Source organism: Schistocerca nitens, chromosome 5 (genome assembly GCF_023898315.1).
Source record: "Schistocerca nitens isolate TAMUIC-IGC-003100 chromosome 5, iqSchNite1.1, whole genome shotgun sequence".
Taxonomy (NCBI): Eukaryota; Metazoa; Arthropoda; class Insecta; order Orthoptera; family Acrididae; genus Schistocerca; species Schistocerca nitens.
The window spans coordinates 286,101,716-286,116,900 of NC_064618.1; the positions used below are offsets into that span (position 1 = coordinate 286,101,716).

General features: G+C 37.2%; 1 protein-coding gene across 1 annotated transcript in view; it reads right to left on the reverse strand.

Moving 5' to 3' along the window:
• The window catches only part of LOC126260398 (dynein axonemal heavy chain 3-like), a 177,625-nt gene that overhangs the window by 22,322 nt on the left and 140,118 nt on the right, over window positions 1-15,185 (reverse strand). Inside the window, exon 11 of the mRNA XM_049957726.1 lies at window positions 3,242-3,377. Coding sequence (XP_049813683.1) covers window positions 3,242-3,377 — 136 coding nt within the window. The remainder of the gene's footprint in view (window positions 1-3,241; window positions 3,378-15,185) is intronic.

Genomic DNA, 15,185 nt, shown 5'->3' on the forward strand with positions numbered 1-15,185 from the left:
ATGACAAAGGATTTTTACATTTCAAGGGATGACTCATTTTCTGGGTTGGGGGTGTTTCTTTTCCAAATCCATGGAAAGGAAGACGAACATGAAATATGGGTAATAAGTTCTGCCAGTAGATCTTGCTCAGAAAGTGTTGTTATGTTATGGAAAACATGTGAAAGTTTACTGCAGCCAGCAAGTATTAAGTTTCATCTTGACCTGTGAGTTCTTATACAAGGTGAGTCACTAATTATTGCCACCAACTCCAAAAGTACGATAGTAACTGAAAAGTTAGTGGGACAAATGTTGTATGGGAAAATAGGGGCCATAATATGACCTTGGTTTTTGTTACTAGGTTGGGTCTCACCAAAAATATGAAGGTCACCTTTATTTTTTTAAAAATGGGATACTATAGTTTGATGCTTATTTTCTGATAGCTGCTATCAAGAAAAATCCAATGATGTGTAACAGTAAGGTCTTTGAAGGTCAACGAATGTCACATAAGTGGCATGAATATCCATTTACAGAAGGTGTTTGAAGTAATGACGATTGGTATCAATGCTGTGTTGCTATCTTCTTATCATGGATTGAGTGGTATTCCCTATCACATCGGCACTTATCGAAGCACATGCTCTGACAATTCTCTCTCACATATCGTGAAAATAGTAAACATTCACTGAATACGGCGTATCCATCTAACGTGCCATTGACATGTAAACACCATTCAATGGTTTCACATTATAACGCTAATAGTAACAGTAAAACTAGTATCGTCAAATCAAGCAAATGTAAATGATGTATTCCTTCAGACAACAAGTTGATATGCTGCTCATTTATGGAGAATGCCAACGAAAGTCAGTGAGAGCTAGAGACTTATACATTGAAAGATATCTTCAAAGTACTGACCCTACACATCATACATTTAAATATGTGTATGATAAATTGAGAACAACTGGATCTTTAATGCATCAGAAACATATCCGGCAAAGGAAAGTTACTAATGAGGAAATGGAAATTGGTACTCTTGCCACTGTGGTTTGAGAGGCTTGCGTTAGTTCACATCAAATTGTAAGGGAATCTGGTATGAGCCAGAGTAGTGTTGTTCATGTTCTGCATCGCCATAAATATCATCCTTACCATATGAGTCTCCACCAAGAATTAACTTGTATGGATTGTATGCATCACATTGAATTCTGTGATTGCCTCAACTTCAGATTCAGAGGGATGACACATTTATTAATTTGATTTTATTTACTGATGAGGCTGCATTCATGAACCATGGAAATGTTAATTTGCATAGCATGCATTATTGGGCAAGTGAAAATCCATGTTGGCTGCGGCAAGTTGCACACCAAAAACTGTGGTCTGTGAATGTGTCATGTGGGATTCTGGAGGAATGTATTATAGGTCCCTATTTCATTGAAGAAAATCTCAATGGTAGGAAGTACTCCACATTCCTGCAAGAAACATTAGGTCTGTTTTGGAAGAAATACCTTTAGGAACAAGGAACAGAATGTGATATCAACATGATGGGTGTCTGGCACATTTGAAATGAATTGCAGAGACAATTCCCAAATCATTGGATTGGACAAGGAGGAGATGTGTTGCGGCCACTCATTCACCAGACTTGACACCTCTGGATTTTTTCTTGTGGGGATGCATAAAAGACATTGTTTATAAAGATGTTCCAACAACACCTGAAGATAGGCGAGAGAGAATTGTCAGAGCATGTGCTTCGATAAGTGCTGATGTGATAAGGAATACCGCACAATCCATGATAAGAAGATTGCAGCACTGCATTGATACCAATGGTGATCACTCTGAACACCTTCTGTAAATGGGGTTTCAGGCCACCTTTGTGACCTTCATTGACCTTCAAAGACCTTACTGTTACACATCATTGGATTCATCTCGATAGCTGATATTAGAAAATAAGTGCCCAACTATAGCATCCCTTTTAAAAAGGCTAAGTTGACATTTCTATCTCTGAAGCAGACCTACTTAACAATAAAAACTAATGTCATATTATGACCCACGTTGTCTCATACAACTTTTGCCCCACAAACTTTTCAGTTTCTGTCATACTTTTGAGGTTATTTTTGGTGGCAATAGTTAGTGATTCACCATGTATAGTCAACAGTCTCTCTGGACAATGTATCTACAGAAATATGATTTTGAAATTGTACATTTTAATGGAGAGGACAATGTCAAAGCACATACTTTGTCCTGTTTACTACAAGGTTTATCAGAATTCATACATTTATTAGAGCCAACATCAGATTATAGAATATTACTAATGAAGGACAGTAATTATAAATAGTATTTCTCACATATGTGTAGAAACATGGAAGTACTGGAGGATGGTGGTCTTAGATTGAGAAAAGTAGAGCTACTCATTACACAGAATCAGAACAAAAGGGTGTTACAACATTATATGTTACAGGATAATGTGTTGTTCTACAGACAGAATGTACTTTCTGTCATTTTTTACATATGCATACCTGCTACATGTCAAGATGCACTAAGTTGGTACACATGTCGTGTGTGGGGGCAGTTTGGCTCTTTAAAATTTTCCAGAAAGCGTATTATATATTATTATTAGCCTAACATGCTAAGGTGTGATCAACAGCTGTTAAAAAGTTGTCTAATTTGTCACAATGGTAAACCTAAAAACAAACAACTAACCAGCAGCATCTGCAAAACAAATAACTAACCAGCTAGAACATGAATAAAACTATATCTAAAGAACATACATGTATTATTATCATACTGCTATTCAGTTGAACACTGTGTGGTGTTGCCTCATATGTGCAAACTTTTGCCACTTAATGTGAGGAAACCAGACTTGGAAAGGCCAAGGGAACCATCTTTAATATGTAAGAAATTCGTAGCAGAAAGCAAACCACAAAGTTATAGATGCAAGTAAACTAGTTACCACTATGTGACTACATGCCCTGTGTATGTTCAAATGGTTCAAATGGCTCTGAGCACTATGGGACTTAACTTCTAAGATCATCAGTCCACTAGAACTTAGAACTACTTAAAGCTAACTAACCTAAGGACATCACACACATCCATGCCTGAGGCAGGATTCGAACCTGCGACCATAGCGGTCACGCGGTTCCAGACTGTAGTGCCTAGAACCACTCGGCCACCCCAGCCGGCTTCCCTGTGTATGTCTTAGGAAATTTCAACTCTCTCGAAATGTTAGCATATTGATGTGTTTGTCTTGAAACAATTAAAATTTTACATTTGGTACCTGTACACTGATGTGAAAGGTGAAAGGTATGCCATAACTCCACAAGATACTAAAACATTGCCAGGCAGGTTATCAAGTGCGAGCTGCAATGAGTCAGATGCTTCTGTCCAATGAATTCTCTCTCCTTCAAGGCTTCCTAGCAATGAAAATTACAATGTTTATAATTATATTCTTAAAATAACATAAATTTCATCTGTATTGCTCTCTTTTTAAGTAACTGTTGACATTGGAAATTCAGAAAAAGCTGAATACATGGATCATTTTGAGAAGGAAAAAAAAAAAAAAAAAAGAGCCAAAGAAAATTTGTGGACTAATGAAAATTTACATTAATATCTTCTAATGCACTACACTTAGAATGTATCCATGTACACTGTTTAAATTGATAGGCTTTACAATTTATATTTCAATGAGAAGCTTGTACAAGAACACTTTGCAGGGTATCTCTCCAATTTCCCAATAATGTCTGTAAGTAATATCTTAGATCTGTTTTTGGTAAAAATATATCTTGGTGAAGCATACCAGTATACAGTTTCTGTCCCACTTTACTTAAATGTAATTAAGGCATTGTATCCATTTGTCAGAAACAAACTGCTCTATAACTTCAGATGCAGTACTTGATTTCTTCACTTTTTTTGGGAAAGAAATATCATTAGGAAATACTCAGTCACTACGTCATTAGGTTAAGGGGCTCCGGAACGCCCTATACTTGCAATGTTAAAATAACGCTTATAAATTACATCTTTCCTCACAAAGTATTTGAGGTAGGAAGTTGAACTTTTTACAGATTATTTATTGGAATATGGGCTACAACTTAACACAGGGATTTTACAAAATTTTAGTTCAGTTCTTAAAGATGATTTTTTTTCAATTGTAATGAAAATTCACAACATTTTTTTGCAATTTTTTATTTATATATTCAAAAATATACAGTTTTTTTGGAAAAAGGCTATCTTAAATTATGCAGAAGGTACTGTGTAACATTTACTGAAAGTTTGAAACAAATATGTTTGGAAGATCCTTAGAAAACATGTAATTAGTATGAGAAAATAAAACTTTTGGGAATCGAGCGACAAAGATTGGATTAACTTTTTAGTGCATTCCAGGTCCATGGGATGGATTATCTTCATCCTCTGCAAACTCCTCCTCCAGCTTCCTCTTGTTCCTCCTCCTGTTTAATCTTGCTTGTATTTCTAGACTCTTTACAGCCCTGTCTGCAGCCCGAAGGCGTTCCTTGTCTAAAGCAAGCATCGCTCGTACCGTGTTAGAACCTACCTTCATTCCCATATTTCTAAATACCTTGCACCTTACAATGTTGCCATCATTGAAAGTCGCAACAGCATCATACACACCAAAGTGAAGTGTTTCTATTCCAACAAATACAGTCTTGGGGATTCTCGACCATATAACACTATTTACACTTTCATTGGGGTTTTGAGTTTTTCCGTGAATACACTTTTTCAACAGTTCAGGTGCTGCTAAGTCTCTGAACATAGGTTTTATCACCTCCATTATTGCATGAGGCAGACTATGCTTATGAGTGTACACTTCACCAGTTAGCTATCCTTTGTTATATTTTCACCAACTGTCTTCTTCTTTGGGACACAAGCTATGTTGGGGATTTTCATCGTCTTTATTGTTTACAGTAATAACACATACCTTCGGCTTTCCAACATTTCTCCTTTTCTTAAAAGACTTCAGAGGATTTCTAATAACTTTACTTTTACTCATTATTATACTTCAACAAAACAGAGACTCAAGAAACAGAATTAATTACGAATATTTTCGAGATAACGACAGAGTAAATAAACATGAAACAATCGACAATCACACCAGCGATATATATTGAACCATCACAGGTTAGCCACAACACATACTTTATCTCACATCACTAAAATGTACCTGATGACCACGGACGTTAATAATAACACCATTTGACAGCAGTTTAACAACGCCACAGTGGGTCACGCCCATGTAGAACACATTTCAAAAAAAATTTAAAAATAGTTGTAGTCTTCGGAATTGAATAAATTATATATCTATTAAAAGGTAATTGTCTGCAGATTCAGAAAACGCAAAAAAGTAAAAATTGAACTTTTCATGATTTTGAGCCTTTCCGGAGCCTCTTAAACTGGTATGGTCACTTTTTGAACTAATCACATGCATTAAACTACTCTGCTGAACATATCAGGGATGGGCTACACAATTTAATATGTTGTACTTTCTGTTATGCTTTAGTATAGAGCATGCAGAATGTTGTGGCTGCTTGATGCTCAGATGGCAAGGCATGTGTGGGGAGAGCAGTAGAAGTGGGAGATATGGGCAGGCACTGTAGGGGAAATGCTAAGCACTGGAGGGGAAGTGCCATTCTAAAGTGAAGCCTACACTCACAATTTCTGTAAATATTAAGTGGGGACCCTCCATGCCTACACTTGCATGGCGACCATTGAAAACCATCTACTGTCACCTCTGTTTTGATTAGTATCTAAAAACAATTTCGCTGGCTTGTTAACAATTTATACCTCTGAAAAAGTGGTTTATTAAGTTTATTAAGTGAGGAACTGAGGAAAAGTAAGGTCAGTAGCTTACAAAAAAAGCACGTTCCCAGTACAAAATAAACATATAATGTCTGCATTTATGTTATTCCAAAAACCATAGCATTTCTCATTTCACCAGCTATCGGTGGCCCTTAAAAATTGCATTCTTTCATCAAAAAAGTATGTATTTAGTGGAATAACATGGTGGATAATGAAGTTTTGCATTATAACTGTATCACAAAATGGTCTCCTGTTTCATGCTATTATTTGCCAAAATCTCATTTTGATATCAGAAACCATTTATGAAATATGAGGATGTGGGTATTTAACACTGGCTATATCGTTGGTATGGCATGATCGCAAGTGAGGATGCTACATCATATCAGTTTTCTTGACTTTGGTGACAGATATAGACCTCCAGCCAAGTCTAAAGAAAAATTCAATATGTTACCTAAATTTTATATGCTGCAACATATTATGTATTATGCACCAAACACAAAATCATAGTGACCTCTATTTTTCATTGCAAACTTTTTTGAATTTACCACTGTGTCTTACTTCCACATAAACATAACAATAACAAAATGATGGGAATGCCATTATGAACCTGAAATATAAAGCTATAAGTAAAGCAAAAATGACTTTTTTTTTACTGAATAGTTTTTATAAAATTGTTTGAGAAAGATTGTAGGGTGTGTACGTCAATTCTGTCATCGCTGACTGGCTGAAAGGTATCAGATACTGTTGGCCTCCCCTTCTGAACAAATGATGAACTCGTGCAGCAGTTTGGATCAAAATTGTTCACTCACATCAGTCACTGTATCCTGCATGGGCTGTACCCACTGAGTTTTAATAAATGAAGACTCTTGTACAATATATGACTGGTACCTTCCTTTTACACCTACAGGTGCCACCCACTCCTTCTACACGTACATTGGAAGACCACTCTTTCAGTTCGCAACTTAGTGCCCTATTTCACTCAATGTCTTCCCATCTGCCATCCACAATGGTACTCTGCCCATTTGCTTCTTCATTCTCATACTCTGGGCTACATCTCCACAGTCTGAAGCAAATAGAGTGAAAGGTCGCAGGCTATATTAACTTGAACGGAATATTTTATGGTGGATTCCTGGAAGTTGGAGGACTATTTCAGCAGCTTTGGTTGAATTTCATGGAGTGTCCTGTTTCTAGGCAGTACTCAGGGACCCCAGTTGTCCTATAAATATATGATGTTGGTGTTCAGAGCTTCACTCATCCAGGGATCTGACTCTTTTGTCCACTTACGACAAATCACTATGGCAGAGGCAATAGTACACTCCACACTTGTGGAGGACTAAATCATCTTTTATGCTGCCTAAGAGCAATTTAATTTTGGTAGGGGGCAGAATATGAGTTGCACTTCATGCTTCTTCATAATGTGACAAATCCATATTGACTGAGTGACAGCATATGGAATGGAAACATTTCCTCTTTGACTTTCTGTTTTCTCACAAGAACGTGTCTGGGAACAAGACAAATTTGCTGCACTGTTTAACCATTTTAGCAGAATACCAATTTCAGATGAGAAAAATTTGTTTTTAACCTATTCTGATTAATCGAAATTACATACCATTTCATTGACATAAAGTAGCTGCCAAAAAGTTAACATTATGTTTATTCTAACTTGTGGCATTTATTGATTGTCTACATTTTGATAAAACTAGGAGAAACAAAATAAACAAAAAGAAATGGTTTACATTAATTTTTAGGCCATTTTATTTTCTACTTTTTTTCCATACTAATGCTGTAGTCTGTGGTATCACTATTTTTTTAACCATTGTCATCATAATCTTTATAACAGCACAACATTGAAATTTATATCTTCGTATCACAAATATTTGGCTGTTTCTCCTAAAAATGTTGCTATTTCTGAGATTATCATTATGATGGGACCTGAGAATACATGTTGGATTTAACTTCTGAACTGACATGTGATTGTCACAATGTATCTTGCTTCCAAGCATAAATCCTACCCGTCACTCACTGTATAGAACCAGCTGACCTACTGCCTTTCATACTCATCATACAGCATGGTGAGTGCTGACAACATTGAAGCAAGAAACAGGAAAGCGCACTACTGGCCACTATGTAGACTTTTACTATCTCCTCCAGAAATGAATACATTTGTTGAATATTTGTCTAACATTGAAGTCAGTTTGATTCCAACTGTGAATGGATTTAGTCGAGCTGCAGTTTAAATGTGGTGGACATTCATAAAGAGCCAAAGTGTGTGGTATCAATTCCCATGGTTGGCAACATTATGAAATTTGCTGTTTGCTGATTGCTGCCATCTCTGCAATCATTATTGCTGTCAGCGAAGCTGGTGTCACTGTTCCCCGTCCAACCATTATATAATGCTGAGCTTGCGCAACTGTTAAAAATAGACTGCAATAGCTTTTGGCAGGTAGGTCGTATGTTGTGGTGTCACCGCCAGACACCATACTTGCTAGGTGGTAGCCTTTAAATCGGCCGCGGTCCGTTAGTATACGTCGGACCCGCGTGTCGCCACTGTCATTGATTGCAGACCGAGCGCCACCACACGGCAGGTCTAGAGAGACTTCCTAGCAATCGCCCCAGTTGTACAGCCGACTTTGCTAGCAATGGTTCACTGACAAATTACGCTCTCATTTGCCGAGACGATAGTTAGCATAGCCTTCAGCTACGTCATTTGCTACCACCTAGCAAGGCGCCATTATCATTTGTTATATATCTTGGGATGCATGTACAGTCAGACCGATGTTCACCAATTATGGATTAAAGTTAAGTATTTCACCATCTGCGTCCGTTTTTCTAAGTTCTAATTTCCTTGTCATTTTCCAGACCTCACGCCAGCCTGCGTGAGCTTAAACACGTGCCTTTCGGCTTCCTCCAAACCCCGTGAATTGGCTCCTGCCAATTCACAACATATGTAACAACTCCAGCTAATATATAAACGAAAGATTGCAATTATGATTCAGTCCCGTTCTTGAACTTTTGCCTGTACTGTGATTTAGTGACAAGTGTCAGTGCTATCTCCATGAATGTCTTGCTGCTATAATTTATTCTCACAAAAACAATTACAGACAGTTTAATATAATTTATTTCCTTTGTTAGACACTGCATTCTGTATTAATTTTCCTTCTTGTTTCAACTGAATGTCACCATCATATTCTACAACTGGTAGTGTTTTTACCCTAACATATGAACAACGACCTAATTTCTCTTTTGAAATCCACTTATAAATCATTACAGTCTCTCATGACCAAATAAAATATTGGCCTGTGTTCTGAATCAAGTAATGGTTTTGAAGGACAACATTTCAGCTTTTGAATGTTACTTTTACTTAAGAAGGGGCATTAACTTTTGTAAACAGTATCCATACATGTATGAGAATATGTATTGCAAACCTGTTCAAATACAACAAATTTTTGTAAGATGATAGAATTTAATGTATTTCCTCCTGTGTATCACAAATTGTCGAATATTAATCAGAGCACTAGACTGTTGTGATGACTAGCTCACAGTTTCTCAAATATCTCTTGCACTAGTGAATGTCACGTGATTGTTTGAGCAATGTCGATATTGTATCGAGTGCTTCAGCTTATTGGGAAATCATGAGACTGTTGGAATGTGAATGTCATTTGCTGAGGCCTGCCCATCCAAATTCTTCAAATAAATCTGCATGTGACTTCAACAGCCAAAATTTCATCTCTAAATCTAAGAAGACCCCAGTAAATGTAAGACTACCCCTATAAATGTAGGACTACTTGTATATCCCCTTCTAAACTGCATAAAAATATTGACCTCAGCAGGAATAGTTTAATCTGTGAATATAAGATAAATCTGAATTTTCTGAATGATGGATTCGGTAAAGAACCTCATCTTAAAACTGGCTAAATATGACACTCTAATTCAGCTGTTAAGGTTTTCAGCCTGTGGTACAGCATGAGTGTTCCGCAGAACACCATTTCTCTGCTTGGATGCTGACTATCCAAAGGCAGATATATGTTCAGAACACATGTTTTACAGTGAACACTATACCCCAGTGTGTCATCTACTTTTCTCCTAACCAGTACATCCCAAAACAGCAGACTCATTCCACTTCCACTACCATTACAAAGGTATGTAGAAAACTCCTAAATTTAGACATTCTTATGTGGCTAAATTACAAATGTGTTGTCTACATAGAAAGAGAATACAGTTGGCTTTCAAGTAGCAGATATCAGGGCAGCTCCTTTGTGGTGTTCTGTATACAGGTTGTGGTGTAACTTACCAAATGTCTACCTATGAGACAAATGATGATAGCCGAAGTGGAAGTGTTTTTTTTATTATTAGCTTATTAGCTCAGAACTGCAAACTGTTGTCTGTGCGTGTATCCTTAGATGGATGGCTGCCGAGTGTCTCATAGTTGGGATGACAATAGGAGTTGTGTTATGCACTGTGACAACTGCTAGCTTGGTAGTTATTCAGAGCTACTATGTCTCAGCTTGGAAGTATGTTTGAAGATGCTCAAATAAATGACATTGGGTCTGTTGTTGTATAAAGAAAATGTACTTACATGAACAACATGTACGTAAATACAAGTTGCTATTTTATACTGACTGTGAATTTATTTGTGTAATATGTACAAATAAGTATTTTCTGAGTAATATTTAGATAACTGTAGAGAAGATTATGTTATTTACAACTGAGCAATTACTCAATACTCACTGAAGTTCTTGTAATTAATTGCAGCATAAATAGATGACACAATGCTTATTTCAATAAACATGTGAACAGAAAGATTGTAGGCTCTGGACAGATTCTCTCATATGTTTCTTGCCATTATGTAGACAAATACAACATAAGAAATGGCAATGAAGGTCAATTTGTACTTATTGTAGGGTAAGATTACAGAGGAACAGTTCCCCAGTTTCTTTCTATGACTAAACATACTGCTCTATACAGAGCCCACCTTTTTAATTTGCCAAAGATAGTTAATATTTTCAGAGTAGAATTTTTTTGTGTTTATTTTGTTATCATATTTGCATCTATTAGAATATCAGTAGGTGTTCTGGTAATGCATACACTAATGTGATGTTAATAAGAGTGTATTTTGAACTAGGCAGTAATGATATGCGTATAAGGACTTATAAGATGCACTTACAGTAACAATCTGGCTTAACTGAGAAGATTACATAATACACTTATAGAATGTTGAGGTTACTACAAAACAAGAGAAAGGTACATCACCTAGAACTTTATTTTATTTTATTTGTTTTATTTTATTCATTTCTTTAATTGAGAACCAGCATTGTAGATGCTAGATATAAGCAATGTCATTTTGAAAAGGAAAAGAAAATTGAAAGATGAAAGGTATACTTATAAAGTAACTGAATTACATTCTAACATCACAGCAAGATTCCAATGAGATCCACTTAGGGAAATTCAGAGCCGAGGAACACAAAATGTTTGCAATAAATAAAAATTATCATATGGTCACATCAAATAAAATGTGCAGTAGTATACTTGTGAGACATCACCTGGAGGAAGCTCAGAATTTGGGCAAGGATTCTAGATGAAGTAGGAGTAATTTACCTCAAAACATATGAGAAGAGAGTAGTAATAATAAGCAGGATACTCTGACCTTATACGTAAATTGTGTAATGAATAGGGTAGACACACCAAAGAAAGGAGGACTGACACTTGAATGAAATGAAACTGAGATTGATATAGCTACACTATACACTATCAGACAGAACATTATGACCTCTTGTGTAAAGCCTGTATGTCTACCTTTGGTGGTGATGCATCATTGCATGGAAGCAATGGGGCCTTGGTAGGTTGCTGAAGGGACTTGGCACCACGTCTGCATACACAAGTCACCTAATTCCCGTAAACTCGAGGGAGTAGGGCAATGAGCTCTGACACCATGTCCAGTCACATCCCAGATATTTTCAATTGGGTTCAAATCTGGCGGGTTGGAGGCCCAGCACATTAGCTGGATCTCATCACTGTATTACCTGAACCACTCCAACACACTCCAGGCCTCATGACATGGTACATTACCTTGTTAAAAAATGCCACTTCCGTTGGGAAACATGACTGTCATGAAGAGATGTACACTGGCTGCAACCAGTGTACGATACTCCTTGGCCATCATGGCGTTTTGCTTGCTCCAATGGACCCATGGATGCCCACATGAATGTTCCCCAAAGCACAATGGAGCCACCAGCAGCTTGTCCCCATTCAGCAGTGCAGGTTCAAGAACCTGTTCTCCTGGAAGAGGACAGATTCATGCCATCCCATTGGCATGATGAAAAAGGTATTAGGATTCATCAACCCATGCAATGCTCTACCACTGCACCAACATCCAGTGCCAATGGTCATGTGCCCATTTCAGTCACACATGCTGATGTCATGATGTTGGTACAAGCATGGGTTGCCAGTTGTGGAGGCCCATTGTTAGGAGTGTTTGGTGCACTGTGTGGTCAGACACACTTGTACTCTTCCCAGCATTAAAGTTTAATGTTAGTTCACCACAGTTGGCCACAGTTGGCCACCTGTCTCTTCTTACTAGTCTGTCCAGCCTACAACATCTAATATTTGTAATAAGCAGTTGCCACCCAACCCCACATTGTCTGGATGTGATTTCATTTTGGTTTTCCCAAATGTTGAGCACACTCACCACAGCACTCCTTGAACAGCTAACAAGTTGTGCAGTTTCTGGAATGCTTGTGCCAAGCCTCTGGACCATCAGAATCTGCCCTCAGTCAAACTCAGATTGATTATGCACCTACCCCATTCTACGCATGAACATTGATATCACATGCACCAAGTGTGTGTCTGACTAGCAGTCATTCATCGCCAGGTGATGCTCCTATCACTTGGGTGGGTTTATGTCAATTATAGGTTGGTGATTATAGTTTTCTAGCTGATCAGTGTATCTGTGGAAATTTAATGGTGGTTAGGAGGTGGCCTTCTGTGGAAGGAGGTGTCATTGAGAGATTCTATGGAGGTTGAGTAGTGTTGGTTTTGGGGCTTACTCCAAAGCCGTGACATGGGGGTACTACCTGACTTGTAGTGGTATAATAAAATAGTGATATAAGAGTCTCAGTTTTGTGTGCTGTTCATAATGCAGATAGCATGGAGTAAGAAAATATAGTATGCATGTCAACAAAACATTCTTAGTTGTTCCAAATTTGCAACTAATCTTGCTTGATGGTAGTGCCACAATGAATACATTTATATGCAGTGGTAAAACATGAAATGTTTGTTAAGAAATATGATTAACATTTAAAAAAAACATTGGGTATATCTAAAGACTCAGTTTGTATGTATGTCATGCAAGCGTACTGTAGTATATTTTTTATAGGTTTTGTATGCCTCTCGAATGGATGAATTTTGAGCAAGGGGAATTTGTACTATTTGCAATGCAATTTGTTGCATGGTTGGGTTTGCACAGATTTCTTAGGGCTTAAGTTAATATGAATGTGATAATCATTTACCTACCTTACCTAACTTAAATGAAGAGTAGGCCAAATAAGAAGTGAGCTGACAAGTTTCTTTGGTACTTTAGTCAATAACTGGTTACTATCGGTGTTGCTACTCTCACCATAGGATGCCAATAGTAAGTTGTGAGAACCAGTTTATTGGGACTGTGGATGTGAAGCAGGTGGTGTCTGTTTTGCTGGATTAGCAAACATCAACGTCCTCTGGCCCACCAGTGATGTATCTCTCAGGGAGGGATCCAGGGAGTAGGGGGTTTGGGGGATGGGTATCTGTCTTTTGGGGGTCTGTCATCTTTACATCTTCAGTTCTAACATTCCTAGTCTTTCTTTATCTGTCTTTCTTCTCTGCCAGGACCACCTTGTCTATTTTACTTCTTTTCACATTCCGTAGTTCCCGTTGTCGAACCCTTCTCTTATCCAGATACTTAAACCTATTTTCACAAGACTGACAGAGCTATCGTTCTCATACAACTAGCTTTGGATGAAGTTAGTCAGTGTTAAACTGATAATAAAAAATGAAATTTACTTGTACACAATGGGTGTGTTTAAGCAATGAATGTTAAGTCCCATAGTGCTCAGAGCCATTTGATTAAGCAATGAATGTTTATCCCAGTATAACGATATAATTTGAGTATAAACTAGAAGTGCAACTGTCTTACTAGCACTCTTCAAGGTTAGTCCACGCATATAGATAAATGGAAACAATGTTTACAGAAGCTGGTACTTCGTACAAAAGCTTTATGCTGATACTTTCATTTCTTGCAGATTAAAATCAATAACATAAAAGAGATGAGTTGTCCAAGCTGTAATCTTAAAATGCTAAAGAGTGTTTGTAACTACAAATATTTTATATTTATTTATTTAATGGTGTTGTAATGACATCATTCATCTGATGACAGTGATATGTTGCAAAACGTATCACTTTTGATGAGGCAATGTGTTACCCAAAATCTACCTAGCTGATGAATGATGATCGTCACAGTGAAGTATTTTTTAAAAATATATAATTAGTTTAGAATTGCAAACTATTTGGAGTTCCATTATTGTTTGTGCATGTACACTGGAGTAGATGGTTTTTGCATATCTCCAAGTTGGCATGATGATGGTGTTTTGCTACATATTGCAGTAGTTGCTGGATTTGCAGTTATTCCATGCTATGTCATCTCAGATCAGAGAAGCAGGATGCGCCATAGAATAATGAGGGAGCCTTAACAATGGTGCTTATTTTGGAGAACATATGACAGTTCTGTTCTATTTATCAGGTTTTTATATAATTGTCTTTAGTACTATCAGGTAAGAGTTTAAGTAACTTCAGCATGAATGTATGAACATACACTGTAGATGCGGTGTTCCCTTATACCATCAACTGTAACAAAAGACATAATATAAGAGCTGTCAGAAGGAATATTTTCTATACTTTAGCAGAATATGAGAATTGATTAAATCTTCCAGATTCCAGCCCAAGAACAACTGCAGTGGTGAAGAGGTCTATATTAATAATAACTACATGGCTTGTCTGAATATTCCAGAAGCAGCAGTACAGAATTTGAAATCAATAATGTTCACAGTCTGAACATAAATGCACTATTTCAGACAGAGGGAATACTTCTAGGTTTGAAAGGGAGTTAGACTTGGTTATCCCGTCCCTCATTCAAATTAGTCTCCATCAAAGAGAAAGTAGTCTTCACAGACTGAATGAAATCATTCTGAAGCGAACAAGAATTTTGGTTCACATACTTTGAACTGAATGAACAGTTGTACAAAGCTCCAAGAGTTGTGAAAGTGGTATTTCCATTTGCCAACAAACCTGCTTCAAATTATCTCTATAGGGAAGATGCATACACAACATGAGGAAACTTATAATTCCCAGCTCATGAAAGGATGATCTTTTAATGCCCTATT